The sequence below is a fragment of the Hemiscyllium ocellatum genome, chromosome 23, assembly GCF_020745735.1.
Source record: "Hemiscyllium ocellatum isolate sHemOce1 chromosome 23, sHemOce1.pat.X.cur, whole genome shotgun sequence".
NCBI lineage: Eukaryota > Metazoa > Chordata > Chondrichthyes > Orectolobiformes > Hemiscylliidae > Hemiscyllium > Hemiscyllium ocellatum.
The window spans coordinates 53,397,332-53,419,354 of NC_083423.1; the positions used below are offsets into that span (position 1 = coordinate 53,397,332).

At 43.3% G+C, this 22,023-nt stretch overlaps 1 protein-coding gene across 1 annotated transcript in view; it reads left to right on the top strand.

Annotated features, from left to right (window-relative positions):
* The window catches only part of lrmp (lymphoid-restricted membrane protein), a 164,442-nt gene that overhangs the window by 19,197 nt on the left and 123,222 nt on the right, over window positions 1-22,023 (top strand). Inside the window, exons 6-8 of the mRNA XM_060843072.1 lie at window positions 17,711-17,869; window positions 19,756-19,873; window positions 19,971-20,021. Coding sequence (XP_060699055.1) covers window positions 17,711-17,869; window positions 19,756-19,873; window positions 19,971-20,021 — 328 coding nt within the window. The remainder of the gene's footprint in view (window positions 1-17,710; window positions 17,870-19,755; window positions 19,874-19,970; window positions 20,022-22,023) is intronic.

A 22,023-nucleotide genomic window follows, 5' to 3' on the forward strand; every position in this document is an offset into this window, starting at 1 on the left:
AGCAAATAGATCGGATCCACGCTCCACAGTCATGACTGGTGGTGGTGGGCGATTAAATAAATCAGCTGGAGGCAGAGGGTCCACAAATATCCCCTCACTCAATCACGGGGGGATCCAGCACATCAGTATAAAAGATAAAGCTGAAGCACTCGCGACAATTTTCAGTCGGCAATGCCAAGTGAGTAATCCATGTCTGCCTCTTCCAGAGGTCCCCCAGCATCTCAGACTTCAGTCAATTCAATTCACTCCACGTGACCTCAAGGAACCACTGGTGACTCAAGACATTGACCCTGACATTTCAGCAAGACTGCTGGAGGTTTGTGCTCCGGAACCTGCGGCTCCCCTAACCAAGCTGTTCCAATATAGTTATAAAACTGGCATCCACCCCACCATGTGGAAAATTGGTGTGCAGGATATATCTGAACATAGGCAAGAGAAATCCGGCCCAGCCAATTAACTCTGTCAGTCAAGATATTTTTAATCAACCTGGTCGGAAATACTCTGACACACTCTGGGGCAGTTGAGTCTTGAACGCAAGCTTTCTGGTCAAGAGATAGGGGTGTTACCACTACTAGAAGAACCTCCAAAACTCTGTCTACTCTCAATGAGTAAAGTGATGGAAGTTGTGATCGACAGTGCTATGGAGCAGCACCTGCTCACGGCCTAGCTTGGGTTCCACCAGGTGCTGCTCAGCTCCAGGTCTCATTACAGGAAAACACTTTGGTTAGACTCATACCTGACCTATGGGAACGTGGCCATGGTTGTCGGAGCTCCCTCACCTCTGCTCCAAGACATCTGTCTGCAGGCGTTTTTCACGGTAGTGTTCTAGACCCAACCATCTTCAGCAGCTTTGTCAATGACTGTAAGGTCAGAAGTGGGGTCAATGATTGACTGTTCAGCATGCACGATGACTCTAATACTAATGCAACCTATGTTCAAACACAGCAAGATCTGGGTCATATCCAGGTTTGGGCTGAAAAATGGCAAGTAGAATGCACGGCATACAAGTGATAGGCTATGATCATCTACACTGAGAAAATCTCACCGTCACCCAGTGACATTCAATAATATCCTCTAGTACCATAGTCACGGGTGTTCTTTGACCAGTAACTCAACTGGACCACCCATATAAATAGTGGTTAGAGGCTAGGAATAATACAACAGGTAATAGGTAATTCACTTCCTGGCTCCTCCAAAGCCTAACTACCATCTACAAGGCACAAGTCAGTAGTGTGATGGAATACTCCCCACTTACCTGGATGATCCAACACTGCTCTAGAAGCTGAATAGCATCCAGGGCAAAGCAACCCACTTGGTACTACCTTCCACCACCAATGTTCAATATCACTGGAGTGAAAATCTTATAAGGTATATGGCAGAAATTGATTTTTGAGGCTTTTTGGATAACGCCTCCAAATCCACATTCCACTGTCATCTAGAAAGACAGGGGCAACACCAAGGATCTCTAATAATGACCCAAAAACCTCCCAACCCCAGCCACGTACCATCCTGACGTGGAATAATATGGTTGTTCCTTCCCTGTTGCTGGTTCAAAACGCTGGATCTCCCTCCCTAATGTCATTGTGGGTCAGCCTACAGCACATCCACTGCAGTGGATCAAGAAGGAAGCTCACTATCACCTTCTCAAGGGCAACTGGGAATGAGCAATTAATGCTGGCCCAGCCAGTGATGCCCTCGTCCAGGTGAATAAAATAATAATGGTGTCTATCTAGTCTGAATCTTGCAAAGTCTTTTCTAGCCAATTAATACTTTTTGAAGCAAAGTCAATGTTGTAATGTTGGAGCTGTGGCTAATTTCTGCACTGCAAATCTCGACAAACTGTTAGGTATTGGATGGTAGCTGAATGTTGGCTGTCTATGAACTGGACGATAACAGCCATGATGTGCTGGTGTTGGACTGGGGTGGTCAGTGTTGTGATTTTTGAATATGAACTGATGTCTGTTTGCTTTGCAGGTATTGACTGAACAGTGGGGGGTTCTGAGTAAGCTGTGTGTGTGTGTGCGTGCGCGCATTTGAAAGAGGGGAGAAAAAAGCTCCTCATAACCAATTGCAATATTTTTATTGGAGTATTACTGTTGTGGCTCACCCTTGCTCTTCTCACTTGGTCATTGGATCTTTTGCGTGTACCTGAAAGTTAAAATTGGATATCCGTGTACAGTCAAAGATGCCACCACTTGTAGTGTGCAGAGCTGCATTGTCGAGTTGGATTTTGCATCCTGTTTTTTCTGAAGTGACCTTGAATGCAAAGAACATTTTTGACATTGGGTGCAGGCAAAGCAGAAATATCTCCTTTTTAACCGGCATTGCAGTAAGAGTTCAAGTGTCAGGCTGAGGAAGGGCCCTGATTGATGCTGGGCTTGTAATTGAGAAAACAGGAAAAAGCTGTGATGAAACCTTTTTAATATGAGCAAGCTGCTCCATTGGTGTGAATTACTTTTGGATGATTTTCAACAGAAATAAATGAGGAATCGTTGCTTAGGACCTTTCACTGAGACCATGATATACATGCATTTTTAAACTCTACATTGCTTAGCATGGGGTCAGATGCAACACTGTTCAATGTAAGCTATAGTCAGTGTCATGGCAATGAAGCTTGGAGCATTGGGAACGGGGAAAAATTATTACCGTTTCGAAATATGATCAAGGAAGATCTAAGGGGATGTATAAAAGCTCTTTTTCCCCGGAATAGAGGAGAGTAATACTAGATGACATAGGTTTACGGTGAGTGGAGAAAGATTTAAAAGGGGCCTTAGGGGCAACCTTTTCACACAGTGGTGCGTGTGTGGAATCAGCTGCCAGAGGAAGTGGTGGAGGCTGGTACAAGTACAGCAATTAAAAGCCATTTAGATGGGTATATGAATGGGAAGCCTTTAGAGGAATATGGGCCAAGTGCTGGCAAGTGTGACTGGATTAATGTTGATTCTTGTTGGATGAGTTGGACCAAAGGGTCTATTTCTGTGCTGTACATCTCTATGACTAATGAACAAGAGAGGTCTGAAACCATATTAGAAGTCAATGGATTTCTTTGAACATGTCTGTGCAGAAGGGTTGTAACCTAACCTGCATATTTCCAGCATTTTCTGTTTGTATTTAACAGCAACTGTTGCTGTAGCTCCTAGCCTTGATCTGATTTGATTCTGTGCCAGTAGTTGATTGACAACCTTAGCTCTTGAGAGTAAATGAAACAGTAATTTGCTACTTGAGTGGTAATTCAATTCTTTCCCCTTTTTGTACTCTTAACAAAAGGCTATTCAATTTGTTGTATAATGAACATATCTCCTCAAGTCACACAAGTTTGTTAGGTTAAGATGTTTTTTTCCATTAAAAACTGCAGACAGGCAATATAACTAATTCAACTAATCAGGATTTGGTGATGTGTAATTTGGTCAACTTGATTAGGATTAAGGTAAAGGAACCTGTAGGGGGCAGTGACCATAATATGATTGAATTCACTCTGAGAGAGAAGCTGGAATCAGATGTTAACGCTATTACAATCGAGTAAAGGTAATGACAAAGATGAGGGAGGAGCTGGCCAGAGTTGATTGGAAGGGGAGCCTAGCAGGGAAGATGGTGGAGCAGCAATGGCAGGGGTTTCAGGGAGTAATTTGGGAGGCACAACAGATGACATCACAAGGAAGAAGAAAGATGCAGAGGTGAAGATAAAGCAACTATGCTGGCAAGGCAATTCGAGGACAGCACAAAAGCAAAAGGGAAAGCGTACAATGTGGTGAATATTAGTGGGAACTCGAAGGATTGGAAAGCCTTTAAAAACCAGCAGAGGATAACTTTTTAAAAAGCAATAAGGGAGAGAAGATAAAATGAGGGTAAGCAAGCTTGTAATACAAAAGGTTGCAGACTTGAACATATCTAAAAGAGAGGCAAACTTGGATGTTAGACCACTGGAAAATGAGCTGGAGAAGTAGTGAGGGGATCAAAGAAATGGCAGAGGAACTGAATAGGTACTTTGCATCAGTTTTCAGTGGAAGTTACCAGTAGCAAACCAGAACTTTGAGAGTTGGGGCAGAGGTGGGTGTAGTGGCTGTCACCTGAAGAGAAGGCTCTGGGGAAGTTGAAGGTGGATAAATCACCCAAACTGGATGGACCTCGCCTCCGTGTTCTGAAGGAGATAGCCGAGGAGATTGTAGAGACGTCGGTGATCTTTCAGGACCTACTGGTGCTGGGGGGGGGGGGGGGGGCAGGGCAAAGGGCCCCAGAAGACTAAAAATGGCTAATGTAACGCCTTGTTTAAGAAATGAGAGAAGCAGAAGATGGAAAATTTATAGACTAGTTAGCCTGACTTTGGTCATTCATAAGATTTTAAGAGTCCATTATGAAGGATGAGGTTGCAGAGTGCATGGTAAGGTGGGATTGAGTCAGTACGTCTTTCTAAAGGGACTGTCACGCCTGGAAATCTATTAGATTCATTTGAGGAGGTATCGAGAAGGTTAGACAATGGAAGTGATCTAATGGGGTTTCCAGAAGGCCTTTTGCCAAAGCCCTGCCCAAGAGCCTGCTAAATAAGAGCAGAACCCATGGTGTGAGGGGGAAAGATATTGGCATGAATAGAAGATTGACTGGCAGAGTGGAGATAAAGGGGTCATTTTTGGGATGATTGCTAGTAACAAGTGGACTTCCACAGGATAGGTAGAGGGACAGGTATTAAGGAAGCAGGAAGGCTAATAAGAACTTGGACTGGCTAGGAGAGTGGGCAAGGAAGTGGTAGAAGGAAAACCATCAGGGTAGTGTGAGGTTATACACTTTGGTAGGAAGAATAGAGACGTAGACTCTCTCTCTTTTTTTTCCTAAATGGGGAAGGCTTCAGTAATTTTGAAGCCGAGGGATTTGGGAGTCCTAGTTCAGGATTCTCTCTCTTAACTTTAATGTACTGGTTCTTTTTGCACTTAGGAAGTCCAATGCAATGTTAGCATTCATTTTTGAGGGCCAGATTTCAAGAGTAGGGATGTGCTCCTGAGGTTATGAAAGGCTCTGGCCAGACTGCATTTGGAATATTGTGTGCAGCTTTGGGGCCTGTATCTAAGGAAGGACAGGTTGGCCTTGGAGAGGGGTCCAGAGGAAGATTACAAGAATTATGCCAGGGAATGAAGAGCTTGTCATGAGCAACAGTTGAGGGCTTTGGTTTTGTACTGAAGAGTTTAGAAAGATGAGGGGCATCTCATTGAAACACTCAGAATACTGAGAGGCCTAGGTAGAGTGGGTGTAGAAAAAATGTTTCTGTAGTCTGAGAGACCAGGACCAAAGGGCACAGCCTCCAAGTGAAGGGACAAATCTTTTGAATGGAGATGAGGTATTCCTTCAGTCAGAGATTGGTGAATCTGTGGCATTCATTGCTGTCAAGAGCAGAGGAGGCCAAGTGATTGAGAGAGGTTCTTCATTAGTAAGGAGATCAAATGACTACAGGGAGAAGATGGGGTAAATGGAGAAATAAATGGGGTTGAGAAATGTACAGCTATGATTGAATGGCAGAGCAGACTCAATGGACTAGCTCAATTCTGCTCCTTTTCTCTTATGATCTTAAAGTGCAATTAGTGCAAATTAGAAACCTATGCCACTCGGCAAACAGCTAAAATAAATAGGGCACTGACCATGCTATGAAATTTGATGTTAATGCAAACGAACAATGCTGGTCACTTCCTGGCCAATTATAATTGACTGCCCACATGATGGTGTTCTGGCCACTGTCCGACCCACGTAGCAGTGCTATTAAACTGTCAGTTACTTGAATGCAAGAATAGGTGAAAGAGAGACCTTTTTTCATGAAGTGAAAGAGCCCTGCATGTGATGTTTTGTTAAACATGTCCCATTAACTAAAAATAAGAACGGTTTGATATTCTATGAATATGTAAATGGCTATTGTAAGCCTGTCTTGAGTTAGAAACTGGAGTGCTCACAGCCAGGATTAAAATCTGGATTTGTCACTGGATCCCCACATATATTTCAGAAGGCCAGGTTTTTAGTCCAACAGGTTTATTTGGAAGTATAGCTTTGAGTACGACTCCTTCATCTGGTGGCTTTTTGTGATTGTTGACTTTGTACACCCCAATTAACACCGGCACCTCCACATCAATACTTCAAAAGGAACACCAATGACTCTCAACCTGCCAGGAAATCCCCTCGCGCTGCAATCCTACAGCGATCCAGATGCCAGCTTTACAGGCAACACTGTGACCAGGTTCCTTTCTTTAATTCCATTGTGAGGATTAATTACCACAACTTTGCTTTAGTTTGTTTTCAGATAGTCATTAACATAGAAGGCCATGTAATGTGTTACTGTTTTGCACAACATCGGGCCACGTTGCTTAATCCTTAATGATAGAGCTGGCATTTATGTTACAATTTCTAACCAAGAACAGGTACTCCGACCTGTTTTGCTGCTTTGAGGGCTGGTTATTGGTCAGGTGATCAAAAACATTCTCCTTTTTGAACAGTGCCACAAATTTTTTTTAAAAAGAAATGAAGTGAGGCTCAACATCCCATTTGAGAAACCCTCTGATGGTGCAGCACTCTGTCAGTACTGCACTGACATCTTAACCAACATTTAGTGTTCAATGCTGTTGAGAAGGAATTCAGTCAAAACTGTTGGATTTGTGCAAAACTGCTACGACTAGATGAGACTAAACCCATCTTCTCAAATAACAAATCTTGTATTTATATTGTGTCTTTTAATGTAGTTAAAATGTCATGTTGGGATTCCACTGGCTTGGAATGCCCAGCCAGTTACCTTTCAATTCTGCTTTCTGAAATATACTCCAGTGCTACTGCAAATAATGGAGGGGCTTTTGGATTCCTGATTGGTGGGAAAGGTAGTGGCAGTGTGGCAATGTCACTGGAACTATGATCCAGAGGTGGAGTTATGCACTGAGGGCCAAGTTGGAATCCCATCGTGACAAATGGTGAAATTTGACTCCTGTGAATAAATCTAGAATGTAAAATGTCTAATAATGACACTGAATATTGCCATAAGAATCTAGTTGGGTTACTGATGCCCTTGGGGAAGGAAACCTGCCATTCTTTCAGGTTGGTTTACATGTTTACCTTGGAAAGGGTGGACGCTAGGAACTTGTTTCTGTTAGGCGAGGAGACTAGGACCCGTGGACACAGCCTTAGAATTAGAGGGGGTCAATTCAGAACAGAAATGCGGAGACATTTCTTCAGCCAGAGAGTGGTGGGCCTGTGGAATTCATTGCCACAGAGTGCAGTGGAGGCCGGGACGCTAAATGTCTTCAAGGCCGAGATTGATAGATTCTTGATGTCACAAGGAATTAAGGGCTACGGGGAGAACGCTGGTAAGTGGAGTTGAAATGCCCATCAGCCCTGATTGAATGGCGGAGTGGACTCGATGGACCGAATGGCCTCACTTCCACTCCTATGTCTTATGGTCTTATGTGATTGCATACTCTTTTAAATGCCCCTGCAAAGCCTCGTAAGTCAATTAGTTGTTGCAATCTACTACCAAGTTTAAAGCAGCATCAGAAATGAACCCAGCCCAATTGACTCCGCAAAGTTTCCCCCTTGCTAATCGCTGAGGCCCCTGTGCAAAAAAAAAAGCTTCCCCAAGATTGGTGGTCGGCACGGTGGCACAGTGGTTAGCACTGCTGCTTCACAGTGCCAGAGACCTGAGTTCAATTCCCGCCTCAGACGACTGACTGTGTGGAGTTTGCACGTTCTCCCCGTGTCTGTGTGGGTTTCCTCCCACAGTCCAAAGATGTGCAGGTCAGGTGAATTGGCCAATGCTAAATTGCCTGTAGTGTTAGGTAAGGGGTAAATGTAGGGGTATGGGTGGGTTGCGGGTCGGTGTGGACTTGTTGGGCCAAAGGGCCTGTTTCCATACTGTAAGTAATGTAATCTAATCTAATCTAATTAATCCTGGTAAGACCAAATTTGGAATGTTATGCACAGGTTTGGACCCCATGTCTCAGGAAGGGTGTACTGGCTCTGGAGCGTGTTCAGAGGAGGTTCACCAGACTGATCCTGTGAATGAAAAGCTTAATGTATGAGGAATGTTTGACTCTTGGTTTATGCTTGATGGAGTTTAGAAGGATGAGGGGGAATCTAATTGAAAGATACAAAATACTAAATGGCCTGGACAAAGTAGCTGTTTGGAAGATGTTTCCTCGGGAGAGACTAGGACCCAAGGGTGCATAGACTTAGAGTAAAGGGAAGACCTTTTATAGAACCGAGATAAAGATAAACCTTTTCAGCCAGAGAGTGGTGAATCTGTGGATTTCATTGCCACAGAAGGCTGTGGAGGCCAAGTCACTTTAAGTATATTTAAGACTGAGATACATTCTTGAGTTTTAAGTGTTACAAAGCAAGTGAGAGAATGGAGTTGAGAAGCTTATCAGCCATGATTGAATGGTGGCCCAGATGCGATGGCTTACTTTCTGCTCCTTTCAGCCCAATGTCTTATGGTCTAACAATTTGACCTTGCTATAATCCTAATTGTCCTTTACAGATAACATCCCACACAACACTCACTACCTTGTCCCATGGACCTGCCTCTTTTCTTCTCCACACCTGACAAAATCTGACTAGAAGTTACATAGGGTATACCGTTGGAAGGGGGTTGCTCTAGACTCCCTCGATGCTAATTCTGCACCCCATGAAGTTTTGTGGCATTAGGTCTAGTGTGGGAAAAGAAAATTCTTGATTGTCACCAACTGCATATTCTCAACTGATGAATCAGTCCTGCTCCATGTCAAACCCCAGTTAGAAGGAACACCGTGTAGCAAGGGCACAGAATGTACTCTGACCAGAGAACTTCCATATCAAAAGTGGTTCGGCAGCACCACCACTGGACATTAATAGATAGGCCTAAGCAATCCGCAACCCACAAATGGAATCCATGTTCTGTAGTCATACAGTTGTATATAGTGGTGGACAATTAAACACCTGGCAGGAAATTAAGACTCCAAAGATATTCTCATCTACAAGAATGGAAGAGCCTGGAACGTTGATTCAAAAGTAAGCTAAACTACTTCCATTTTCAGCTAGATGTGCTGAGCAGGTGATCCACTGGTGTTCTCCTGAAGTCCCCAGTGTCAGTCTTCAGCCAATCGGATTTACTGATATCAAAAATGGTTGAAGGCACTGGATGGTGCAAAGGCTATTAGCCCTGACTACGTTTCTACAATAGCACTGAAGACGTGTGCTCCAGAATTAGCTGCGTGTTTACCGAGCTGGTCTAGTGCAGTTACAATGCTAACACCTTCCCGATTTAATGGGGAGTGTTGTGTAGACCATGCAAGTAAAAGTGTATCCCAGACAAATGTTGACTTATCGATTTAATTCTTGATCATCATTCAAATGGTGGAAGGGCTGGTCGACGGTGTTCTCAAGCAGCAAAGCCCTGCTCACTAACGCTCAGTTTAGTGACTGTCCATACCAGTCCACTCCTGCCCTCGTTACAATCTTGCTCAAAGGAGCTGATCTCCAGAGGTGAGGTGACAGTGACTGCCTTTGGTATCAAGGCCATGTGTAGGCAAGGGGCCCTCGCAAAACTTAAATCAATGGTGCTTGGTGGGGGGTGGGGGGAAGCAACTCTCCCCTATTAGAATCCTACCTGGGCATATAGGAAGATGGTTGCGGTTGTTGGAGATTAATCACCTCAGCTCAGGACCCCTCCGCAGGGGTCTCTCAGAATAGTGTCCTAGGCCCCACTATCTTCAGTTGCCTCATCAATGACCTCCCTCCATCATGAAGTCAGAAGTCGGGATGCTTGCCAATATTCAGCATCATTTGCAATGACTTGTACTGAAGCAGTGCATCTTCAAATGCAACAATATCTGAACAATATCCAGGTTTGGGCTGGTAATTGGTTAATAACATTTGCATCATGCAAATGCCAGGGATAACCATCTCCAACAAGAGAGAATATAGACTTCCGCTTGATGCTCAATGGCATTACCATCACCAGAATCCCCCATATTCATTGTCAATAGAGGTTACCATTGGCCAACAAGATAAATAGTGTGACATGCTGTTGGATCCAGAGGCTGGGAATTCTGTGGCTGGTAACTCTCCTCCACAAAGCCTCTGCATCATCATCAAGGCAGGAGTGTGAGGATTGTGAAGCTTCCAATTGTCTGGATAAGCAAAGCTCCAACAACATTCCATCTTTGTACTATCCAAGACACAACTTCCTGCTTGATTGGCCCCATGTCAACTACCTTCAGTATTCACTCCCTTTAATCACTGATGCACAGCAATAGCAGTGTTTTGCATTCAATAAGATGCACCGTAGTTAGTTAGCAAGGCTCTTTTGACAGTTCCTTCTAATCCTTTGATCTTTACCACATAGGAGGGCTGGGAAATAGATGCATAGGAAGATGACCACCCACGAGGCACCTCTTTTCGCCACTAACCATCTGCACTTGGAGCTACATTGCCATTCCTTTACTTTCACTGGCTCAAAATCCTGGACCTCCCTCCCTCCCTACCATAAAGGTGCCCCTCAACCCTGGACTTCAGCGGTTCAAGAAGGGAGCTCACTACTAACGCCTCCAGAGCAATTAAAGATGGGGCGATGAGTGATGCCTACATCTCATGAATGAAACTAAAAAAAAACTACACATTTGCCCCAGACTAGTCCTAATATTTAAGTATAGAAGTTTTGGCTTTTCTTTTAGGTTCCCCTGTGCTGCAATTCTGGAATATAGGGGAGTTTTTGCTCTTTTTAATGTCCCTTACAAGCTCCTGCATCTAAGAGGCAGCCGACACTGTGGTTTCCTGTCATCAGTGGCTTCCGTCTTGGCTGAAGAGAATCCTGCTCTGCTTTATAGAATGAGGCACAATCCTGGAAATGAGCTGGGAATTTAGAGGGGTTAAATTGGGGTAAACGAGTGGAAACCCTACTAGAATTCTCCTAATTCATGCCTTCCATTTTCTTTGAGCTGCTTGGCAATACTTTAGAATAATAGGCTAGTCTATCAAGTTATTTTAAGCTCAGTGATTTATGTTCTACCAGGCTTCAACTTTCTTCTGGTCACTTCTATTGGAATGTGACTGATTACAACACTCTGCTGGCTCTTGCTTCCCTATTTCCATTTTTAATGAAGTTCTCTACACACATCCAACTATTTCTTGCCATCCAACTCTCTCCTTCTACTGTGCTTCCGGAAACAACTCTCCTTTCTTATATAGTTTGGCCTTTATGTTCTCCTCCTCCAGTTCCATTCCAACATGGCTGACAGTTAACCGTCCTTGGAAGTGGCTAGAGAAGTCACCCAGTTGTGCAGGACAACAAGAAGTGGCTTCCTTTCCGTACAATTTCAAATGTGTCAACAAAAATTCAAAGCCCAGTACTTCTAACATTGCCACTAATGAGGGAGAAAAGAGTTCTGGGATGCCCTGAGGTTGCTACATAAATACAATCCTCTCCTTTCAAACTGTAGCTGTCCTTCCTGCATTTCAATGAAACCACTGGAAACTAGGTTACTGCTGGGAATAAAACAAACCTTTCAAATGATGTCTGTTGTGCCAAACATTTTAATGGTATTGTTGGCTGTTGTTTTGAAACTCAGTCCAGAATGTGATTCCTTGTACTGGACTGACTGGTTTGTCTGGGGTATTCTGTATCTGTGATCATCTTTCTGTCTAGCTGTATGTGCTCAGCCTGCTGTTTTTGTTTCTAATGTGCAACTGTTGCAAAGTACACACAAACTAAAGATACCTGCAATTGTACTTCTGGAAAGAGAAAATGGGTCTAAAGTACAATGATAGTTTGTGTAGGGCCTTTACTGTGTCCTAGGGTACTTCAAGGACCATTTATAGATAGAGCAGCTTACCTAATACACTGACAGTGCCTACCTAACTAATTTCATAACCTGCACCTCTACCACCTAGAAGGACAAGGGCAGCAGATACATGGGATCAACACATTCAGCAAGCTATCCTCTAAGACAGTCCATCCTGAGTTGGAAGTGTATCACCGTTCCTTCAGTGTCATTCAGTCAAACTCCTGGAACACACTCCCTAACAACAGTATTGTGGGTGTCCCTACATCAATTGAATGCAAGAGGCAGCTCAGCACTCCTTCCTTGAGCGTAAATGGGAATGGGCAATAAATGCTAATCTAGCCAGTGACGTGAAAATAGAATGTGATGCCGTACCACATTGAGCTGTTGCTCAGCTTGCTTGAGGTAGTCTTGAAATGTAAAATCCATACAGTGGAAGTACAGGTTGTTCTGGTGTAATCTGCATTTTGTTAACACAACTTCTCTATGACGCGATTGATTTAATGGGAATGCCTATTTGGATAAGGCAAACTTTCTACTGAACTGTATAACTATTTTCTACAACAATCTTCTACAACCATATTTTCTATAATGCAAGGTTGCAAAGGAACATAATTGTTGCATTATAGCAGAATGACCTGTAGGCTGTTTGGCCCAAAGAGTCCACACCAGCCCTCCAAAGAGCATCCCACCCAGATCCCCTCTGTCCGATATCCCTGCATTTCCCATGGCTAACACACCTAGCCTGCACATCCCTGGACACTGGATGATTTAGCAATTCCAATCCACCTAACCTGCACATCCTTTGGACCGTGGGAGGAAACTGGAGACCCCGAAGGAAACCCACGCAGACAGGGAGAAGAACGTCCAAACTCCACGCACAAGTCTGAAGGTGGAATCGAACCTGGATCCCTGGGACTGCGAGGCAGCAGTGCTAACCACTGAGCCAGTATGCTGAAAAGGAGTTGTTTGAAAGAGCCCCTTGCAGAAGGGGAAAGTGAGGCAGAGATGTGTAGGGGAAGATAAGCTGGACCTTGGTCAAAGTGATTGAAGCCACAGGCCAAAAGGTGGAAGCAATTGGAATCTGGAATGTTCAAACATTCAGACTTGTGCAGGAAATGTAGACTGTGGATTGAAGGGGATTGTGGAAATAAGGAAGGATTGAGGTTATGCTGGGATTTGAAAACTAGGCTGAGAATTTGGGCTCCTGTTCAAACAACATCTCAGTCAGGGAGTGCAGTAGTTTCGGATGGCCACAAGTATGCCAAGGCTAGAATGGAGAGACCTTCCCAGAATCTGTTTGAATAGTCAGGTTTTTGAAGATAACAAAAACAACAGCACTGAGCTAAGGCAATCACAAACATGGGGTTAAAATTTTATCTCTGGGCCAATGTGCAACCTGATTGGTTTAATCCCAGTTCTTGCCACAGAGAGAGAGAGAGAGAGCTTGTTTTAGATTAGGTTAGATTCCCTACAGTGGGCCCATCATGTCCACACCGACCCTCCAAAGAATAACCCACCCAGACCTATTCCCCTACCCTATATTTACCCCTGACCAATACACCTAATGCTATGGGCAATTTAGCATGGCCTGTTCACCTGACCTGCACATATTTGGATCGAGGGAGGAAACTAGAGCACCTGGAGGAAACCCACGCAGACATGGGGAGAATGTGCAAACTCCACACATACTGTGTGGAGTTTGCACATACTCCACACATATCTCCTTGTCCAATGTTGAATATTCGATGAGCAGTCAGGTACTTATCAACAGTTGACTCATGTGGCACAACAGCGAACTGAGGCTTTAATCTGCAAGTTTGGCAAAGTGAAGGAATTTGGTACAGTCAGGGGCCAAGTGCTACCTGACTGCTTCATTTTTTTTAAAAAAATAAGTAGCCGCCTAAGTGAGCGAGCAGAAGATCACAACTCCAAAGAACTGAAGTCCAGTGATATTAATGGGAAACATGTCAGTGAGTATTCAGTGTTACTGGGAGGTACAGGAAATAAATAAAAGTTGAAGCATCATTATAACTCGGATAATCTTTGATATTTCTGAACTTGAACTCTGTGTAAATATGAAACTAAAAATGGAAGGGCAGGTGATATGTTGTGGCTGTTGTACGTGTGAACTAGTGGACACCAGTGTGATCCATGTAGGATGGGGGGTGTGTGTGTGTGTGTATAGCAAGTTGGCCCGAAGAGTCTGTTTTTGGGCTGTGCAGCTCTATGACCCTAAGACTAGCTGACAATGAAGGGGCCTACTAAGGCCCTGAGGAAAAACAATGAAGTGGAGCATCAAATGTACAAACACAAGTAATATGTTTTTTTTTTGTAAGAGGAGTGTCTGATACCAGGAGGGAGAATAAGGGTAACACAGTTTACAAGTCCTTGAAGTGTTTAGATTTTTAAGCTGAAAGCACACACAAATACATGGTTGTTAATTCAAATCCTCAGCAGTGATAAATATCACTGTTCAGTGGTTGGTTTGCAATTATATTTTCCCCACTGGTTGTGTCTTCAGAGAGGCTGAGAGAATCCAGGAGAGAGACAGCGACTTCCAGTTGTTGTTACAAATTCATTTCCCTTTCTCTATGCTCTGCTGTCAAGCAACTACCAAAATATAGTTCGCTTGTGCATTCACAAGATTTCATGGGGTTTGCAGGCTGGCTAACTGACCTTTCATTGTTCAATGTGTGAAGTTTTCAAACCAGTGTGAGTTAAAATGCGATGCAGAGATAGGAGCTTTCCTGCCCCCAGAGATGTTGATTTCAGCTCAGCCAGTTTTGCCTGTGTCTCATTAGTTTCACGAAGCTTGTCTCAATCTGTGGTCAGGTGACCACTCGAACTATTTTAGCTTCCTGTTTCTTCCTTTTCAAGGCCATTTTAGTCCATGAAAGATATGGGTGCAACAATCAGATGCTGGAGGCTTGAAAATTGATGATCTATGTTTTAGGAGGAGAAAGTGAAGACTGCAGATGCTGGAGATCAGAGCTGAAAATGTGTTGCTGGAAAAGCGCAGCAGGTCAGGCAGCATCCAAGGAGCAGGAGAATCGATGTTTCGGGCATAAGCCCTTCTTCAGGATCTATGTTTTAACCAATATCATAACACTGACATGAAGGGGCCAACTATAGTGTAGCCAAATCTGCTGATGGTACCGAGATGGGTAGGAAAGCAAGTTGTGAGGAGGTTGTCAAGGAACTATAAAAAGATTGTGAGTAGGAAAAGTTTTGCACATGGTTGGAAATGAGTGGTATCCACTTTGGAAGAAAGAATAGAGGGAGTTACTTGAATGGAGATGGACTACTGAATGATTTAGTAGAAAGGGATTTGGGTCGTCTCCATAAGTTAATCACAAAATTTACATGCAGCTACAGTAATTAACTAGGAAGGCAAGTGGGGTATACCCCTTTTACTGCAAGGGAAGAGAGTATCAAAGTAGGGGAGTCCTGCAAGGAATTGTCCAAGGCGTTAAAAGACCACATAGAGATGTACAGCATGGAAACAGACTGTCCTGTCCAACTCGTCCATGCTGACCAGATATCCCAACACCACCTAGTCCAACTTGCCAACACCCAGCCCAAATCCCTCCAAACCCTTCCTATTCATATACTCATCCTTGTAAATCTTTTCTGAACCCTTTCAAGTTTCACAACCTTCTTCCAGTAGGAAGGAGACCAGAATTGCACGCAACATTCCAAAAGTGGCCGAACCAAGTCCTGTACAGCCGCAATATCACCTCCCAACTCCTGTACTCAGTAGTCAAAAGTGAGGACTGCAGGTGCTGGAAATCAGAGTCTAGATTGGAGTGGTGCTGGAAAAGCACAGCCGGTCAGGCAGCATCCGAGGAGCAGGAAATCTACGTTTTGGGCAAATGCCCTTCAGGACTGAAGGCAGGGAGCCTCCAGGGTGGAGAGGTAGTTGGGAGGTGGGTGGGCAGGGGAGAAGGTAGCAAAGAGTACGGTGGGCTAATGGGGTTGGGGATGAAGGTGATAGGTCAGAGAGGAGGGTGGAGTGGATAGGTGGGAAGGAAGATAGGCAGGTTGTAAGGATGGTGCTGAGCTGGAAGGTTGGAACTGAGGTAAGATGGGGGCGTGGGGACGCAGGGGGAGGGAAAATAAGGAAACTGGTGAAGTCTATCCCTGATCCCCTCCCTCCAGCCCCTCCGCCCACCATGCCAGAAACGTCGATTTTCCTGCTCCTCAGATGCTGCCTGACTGACTCTGCTTTTCCAGCACCACTCTAATCCTGTACTCGGGAGTCTGACCAATGTAGGAAAGCATACCAAATGCTGCCTTCGCTAACCTATCTACCTGCAACTTTACTTTCAAGGAGCTTTGAGCCTGCACTCCAAGGTCTCTTTGTTGAGTAATGATGAGTAGAGTTTTGCTCTCCTTAAGGAGGGATGTGCATGCATTGGAAACAGTTCAGCGAAGGTTTGCTTGGCTGATTCCTGGCATTGAGGGACTTTGAGGAGAGATTGAGCAGGTTGATCCTGTACTCACTGGAGGTTTGAAGAACGAATGGTGATCTTATTAAATGACCTATGATTCTGAGAGGGTTTCACAGGGTAGATGTTGAGAGGCTATTTCTCCTCTGAGAACTTTAGACAGGGAGTATAGTTTTACTCCTGAGAAATCATGTTCCTCATTCAGTGTCTTCCCAGGCCTATCCTCACGTGCTTGAGGGTTGTCCGGATTTTCCATGGAAGGTGGAAAACTGGGAGTTGAACATTCCGATAAGTTTGTCCACCTCCAGGTGGACAAAATCAGCAAGTGAGGCTATCGTTGGTTTCTAAGGCAGAGTATGTTGCAGTAGGAGCTATGGGATTTTGACAACTGCATGTGATTTGCTTGTGCTATTGTGTCTGTGTGGGAGTGTTCCATTAGCAGTTAGCCAGTGGACGTTGTTTGAGGATATTTTCCCCGTTAACTGTAAGACATTCACTGTGTGTTAACACAAGAAACCAGCAATAATCATCTGGCCCTCCTATTAATGCAAGGTTCCCGAATCAAATGCTTGTGAGCTAATGCTGACAAAAAGGTAGCTAAACCCTGGTCACCAGGCTTTCTGTCATTGATTTAAAAAAACACTCACTCAGAATCTGGAAGTAGCTGTTAGTAAAACTGACAATGGTTTGGTGGTAGTGTGAAAATATGTTAAAAGCTGAAATATTCTTTTATTGCTGCTTCTTTGGAAAATTCTTTCTTTAGTTAAGCCAACGTGTGACTCTTATTCCACGCTTGTGATTAGCTCTAATAGCTTTTCGACATGGCCTAGCAAGTCACTCTGTCAGATGGTTCAAGGTGTTTCACTGTCATCCTCTTGGTTCATCTGGAATTGGGACTTGTGTTTACTTCAGGAAAGAATGCTGTAGAGCAGATTAAATATTGGACATTAGTTATTGTGGCACAGAAGTGGGCCATTGAGGCCACACCAATTCTCTATGGTGCAACCCAGTCCCATTCCCTTGCTCTATCTCTGTAGATTTGCCATTTTTCCTTCTTTTAAGTGCCTTTTTGAAATCATCGATTGTTTCCCCTTCCTCCTCCACCATGGGCAACAGGTTTCAGGTTATCCATCATGCCATACATGAAATAATAACTCTGTTTCTCTCTCCACAGATGCTGCTGGCCTTGCTGAGTTTTTCCAGCACTTTCTTTTTAATTCAGGATTCGTAGTAATTTGATTTTTTTTTTGTTCCAGATCATCATCACTCATAACATGAAAAGGTTCTTTCTTGCAATCCTGTGTACCTCATGGGCTGAACCTTAAATTTACATTCCTTCAATCATTGCGTCACTTGTTATGGGGGCAGGTTTTCATTGTCTATCTTGCTTAAACTGTCAGATAATACTGTCAGATTCCTGTACATTTGAGCTCAGTGAATATGAGGAATTGTATAAAATCAAACTGTTTGGCCTTCACAATGCAGGGAGACATCGGATTTAATTTCTTGTATTGCTGATCTCCAATACAACCACCAAAAACTTCAGGATCAGAATCTGAAGTTACGATTGGTGGTTGAGGCCACAGAAGAAAGTAACAATCGATTGATGGAGGAAAACGAGGAGCTGCTCACCCAAGTGAAAAGGTAAGGAGGAAATGTGATTGAAGATGTTTTCCATTTAAATCTATATTCTGAAAAAAAGTATCATTAAAACGATTCACTGTTTCCAAGGTATCCAGTCTACTCAATAGATTGTTGCTACACGAACTATTGCAGATTCTGCAAGATTCAAACACCCTTGTTGTGTTGCCATTCGCACCAAGTCCCACACCATATATCAGCCCTGTGCGGTTGATATACAATGAGCAATTGTTAAATTTTCATTCCATCTTACAAATCTATCCAAGACCACCTCCACCTCTAACCCCTCTCAATTGCTTTGAGATCTCTGCTTTTCTCCGATTCTAGCCTCGCATGCTTCTTCAGTCTTAGTCGCTGCAACATTGACAGCCCTGTATTCAGCTACTGAGTTCTTAAGCTCTGCAATGCTCTCACTAACCTTCTTTGTTCTTATAAAGTCATAAAATTCACTCCTTGCTTGTCTTTGTGTCCCACTTTATTGCTCCGTAACAAAGTCTGGTTGATACTGCATTATTGTCATGTTTGAATGTTTCTCTGTTATACATACTATATCAATGGAAATTTGGTTTTCAATCCTATTATCTTGTTGCATCTTATTATGCAACAAGATAATAGGAAATGCATTTCCTGATGTCCATTTGTCCATGGAGCTGTCCCATTTACTGAGTAGAAAAGGTCTGTTCCATTGTAAGGTGTTAAACAATAGTGCTAGAAATAGTGTGATGGTCTTCATGAGCTCATGGCATCTTGTATGGTCGCTTTTGAAAAGTTGGCGGTAATATCACAGAACAGGTAATCCAGAAAGCCAGGTTAATGTTCTGAGGGATGCAGTTCAAATCTTCCTGAAGCAGATGATGAAATTTGAGTTCAACAAAAATCATCTGAATTTGAAATTCCAGCCTAATGGCGACTATGTAACCATTGTCAATTGTCGTTTTAAAGACCCCTCTGGTTCACTAGGGAAGAAAACCTACTATCCTTACCCAGTCTGGCCTACATGCAACTCCAGAGCCTCAGCAATGTGGTTGACTCTTAACTGCCCTCTGGGCAATTAGAGATGGGCAATAAATGCCAGCCTAGCCAGTGATTCACAATTTCCATGAATGAGTTACAAAAATGTGGTAATGCAGTAGTTAAGCTTAGCTCCATAAATGATACTTTTTTTTAAGGTGTTGATTGTCACTTGGGAGAACTGCCCTGCTCTTTAAAGCAGTAACATGTGTTCTTTCTAGCCCATCTTCAAGTAGGCATTGCAACCAAGTCGAAGTATTTGGCATCAAAGCTCCAAGACAGCAATGGCTGTCCTAAATAAGCTGGGAGGACCTTTTTGTGTGAATGCTAGTTGTGGCCTGGCCACCCAATTTTTGAGGCCTGACCGCAGTTCCAAGATGTCAAGTCTCAATGGCAAAAGCATGTGGAGTAATGGGTTTAAATCTCACCTGATGGACAGGGTTTCTGTCTGTGCAGCGCTCCCTGAGCACAGTGGCACAACCTAGATTGAGCTGAAGTGGCACCTCCAGGCAAAGATGCTATCCCACTGAGCCACAAGTGACCCTCTTGTTGCTCCTGTCACTGACAAGGAGGGTGATTGGGAGTGTGTTTTGGGTCACTGTAATGCTCTATGCGATGGTACAACCAGTGGGAGATGTGAACTGAATGTTGGGTTGGCCTCTCCCAATCATCAGATATACATATAGGCCAAATTCCTGCTAAAGCACACTTTGCTGCTGTAAATTGAGAATGAAAGCCCATTTCAATCTATCTTTGATGTTTTGCATTGACCAAGAAAGTGGCCTACCCTTCATGTCTCTGGACTACCAAGTGAAATTGGCATTATTCTCCAATGCAGTGTCTACAGGTTCTAAATAACCTTGTTTTAATCCACACAGTGCTCAGCAGACTGTTTTAATAGAAAAGTCTCTGAAAGAAGATCTGGAAGAATTGAGGACACAGATATCTACTTTACAAGAGAGCAATGAAAGGCTTATTCTTCAGAATAAGCAAGAGGTAACTCTTGAGTTGAGCATGTCTCACTGGTTAGCTGCGAACTTTGGACATGGAGCAGAATTTGAGAATTGACATCCAATATTAATTTTCTGTTCAGGTGAAGGACAACCAATGCCTAATTCAGAAGATTGCCTCACTTCAGGAAGAGGTACTTTAGTCTATTATTTCTCTGCCTTTTTTCAAATGCTTTAAAGCACCTCCAGTGTTTACCATGAGTTCTTTACAGCAGGGCTGTATGAAGTGGTTGTTCCTTCTGTTTTTATTCTGATGAATGCAAGTCAAGCCAAAGACCATTCCTCTATGTTTATACATTGTGACTTTAAAGAGGTGGTTTTGTCCTTTTTTTTGTTGTGAAAAGTGGTTGTAAAGCAGAGGTAGTGAACCATCCACTTGACTTAAACAGCTTATAAGGCCTTGGGTTTGTTTTATAATTTAAATGTTAGAACAATGGAAGCAGCCTGGGTGTGGCCAGATCTCTCTGAATAGTTTTAGCTTTAGTTCTCAGCAGAAGCTATTTGGGGTCTCAAGAATTAGAAGCTTCAGAGCATACCTCCTGGTTGCTATCCTCTCTGAACTTTCTCTTGAAGGACTTTCCTACTGGATTGGAAAACTGCATGTGAGAATGTGTCTGAATTTTCGTTTTTGCCAAGGAATGTGTTGATTTAATTTTACTATACTGGAACAGTTAACCAATAATAGTTCCTGTTACTATTATTCTGTTAAGTTTTCAATAGTGAAGTTATTCTAAATTCCACTTCCTTGTTTGTGTTTTAACTATAGTGTTTGAATAAATTTGTGTTTTGCTAAACATCAAGTCGTTTTCCCAGTCCATTGCATTGGGAGCAGAAATTTACATTTGCTCTTAAATAAGTAAAGTTAGGATTTACGCTCCCCCTTTAAAATATTTTGAGGGGGTCTGGTCCATAACAAGATGCTGTCAATAGACTGAAACCTTATGAGTTTGATGGCCAAGTGTTGGTGATGAGAACCCTTGTCCCTGTATTTAAGCTAGTGGGGATGATGCTGGCTGGTTTGACATTGGAAAGCACTACAATAAAAGTTGCATTATGCTGAGTGCAGCCTGCTCTGTTAAAACGCAGCATATTTTAAAAGTTTGGAGAATGCTTCCATTCTCCCAAAACAGCAAATAAACAAACTTGACCCTGATTCTTTTAGCGAGTGCCAGGTTTTAACTAAAAAAGGCCATTCAGCCCCTATTAAGTATGCAAAGTGTGCCTGATAAATGACCGACCCAAATCCCTTTTTGTCAGTAAATTGCAAATTTATTTGGTACTAATGGACATCTTTTTAAAACAAAGCCAGAAATTCTGCCAAGTCATTTTGTTCATTTATGTTTAGCAAACATGTTTGTCAGAAGAATGTTAAATATTTTCAGATGAATGTTCATGTTATGGTATCCTCACTGACTTGTGGGTTTGAAACTGAGTACTGACTATGGTAGCAACCAGCATTTGGATTTAAGTGGAATGTGATGTTGATTATCCTCTCAGTGATCATGCTTTTCAACTTCTCTTCAGACTGATGGACTAGATATTCTCTGTTTACCTGCTCCTCCGTTCCCTTCCAGTTACCAGGAACAATTGGTACTCAAATTGTTTTCGGGGGCATGGTAAAGCGCACACTCTTTTGTGAAGGAGCAATCACTATTATCAGTGATTAGAGTTGAGCTCAGTGAACTTGTCCCATGTCCAGAGGGAAAATTTTCTGTGCACCAGATTGAATCATAGAATCACGACAGGACAGAAAGAGCCGTTCGGCCCTTCAAATCTCACCCAGATTCACCACCCTATCTCTGTAACCCAATTTTTCCATGGCTAGCTTACCTATCCTGCAAATCCCTGGACACTATGTGGCAATTTAGCATGGCCAATCCACCTAATCTGCACATCTTTGGTCTGTGGGAGGAAACTGAGTCACCCGGCACTAATCCATGCGGACACTGAGTGAATGTGTCAACACCACAGTCACCCGAGGTTGGCCCTGAGGTAGCAGCGCTCATCGCGGAGTCTGCCCTGAGGCCAAATATTGTGTTGATATTGAGAACAAGTGCCTTCTGAAATGGAACCATCAGTTGATTTGATTGGCAACTTTTTAGAAGACCTACCCAAACTGATCTTCAAGCTCTATGG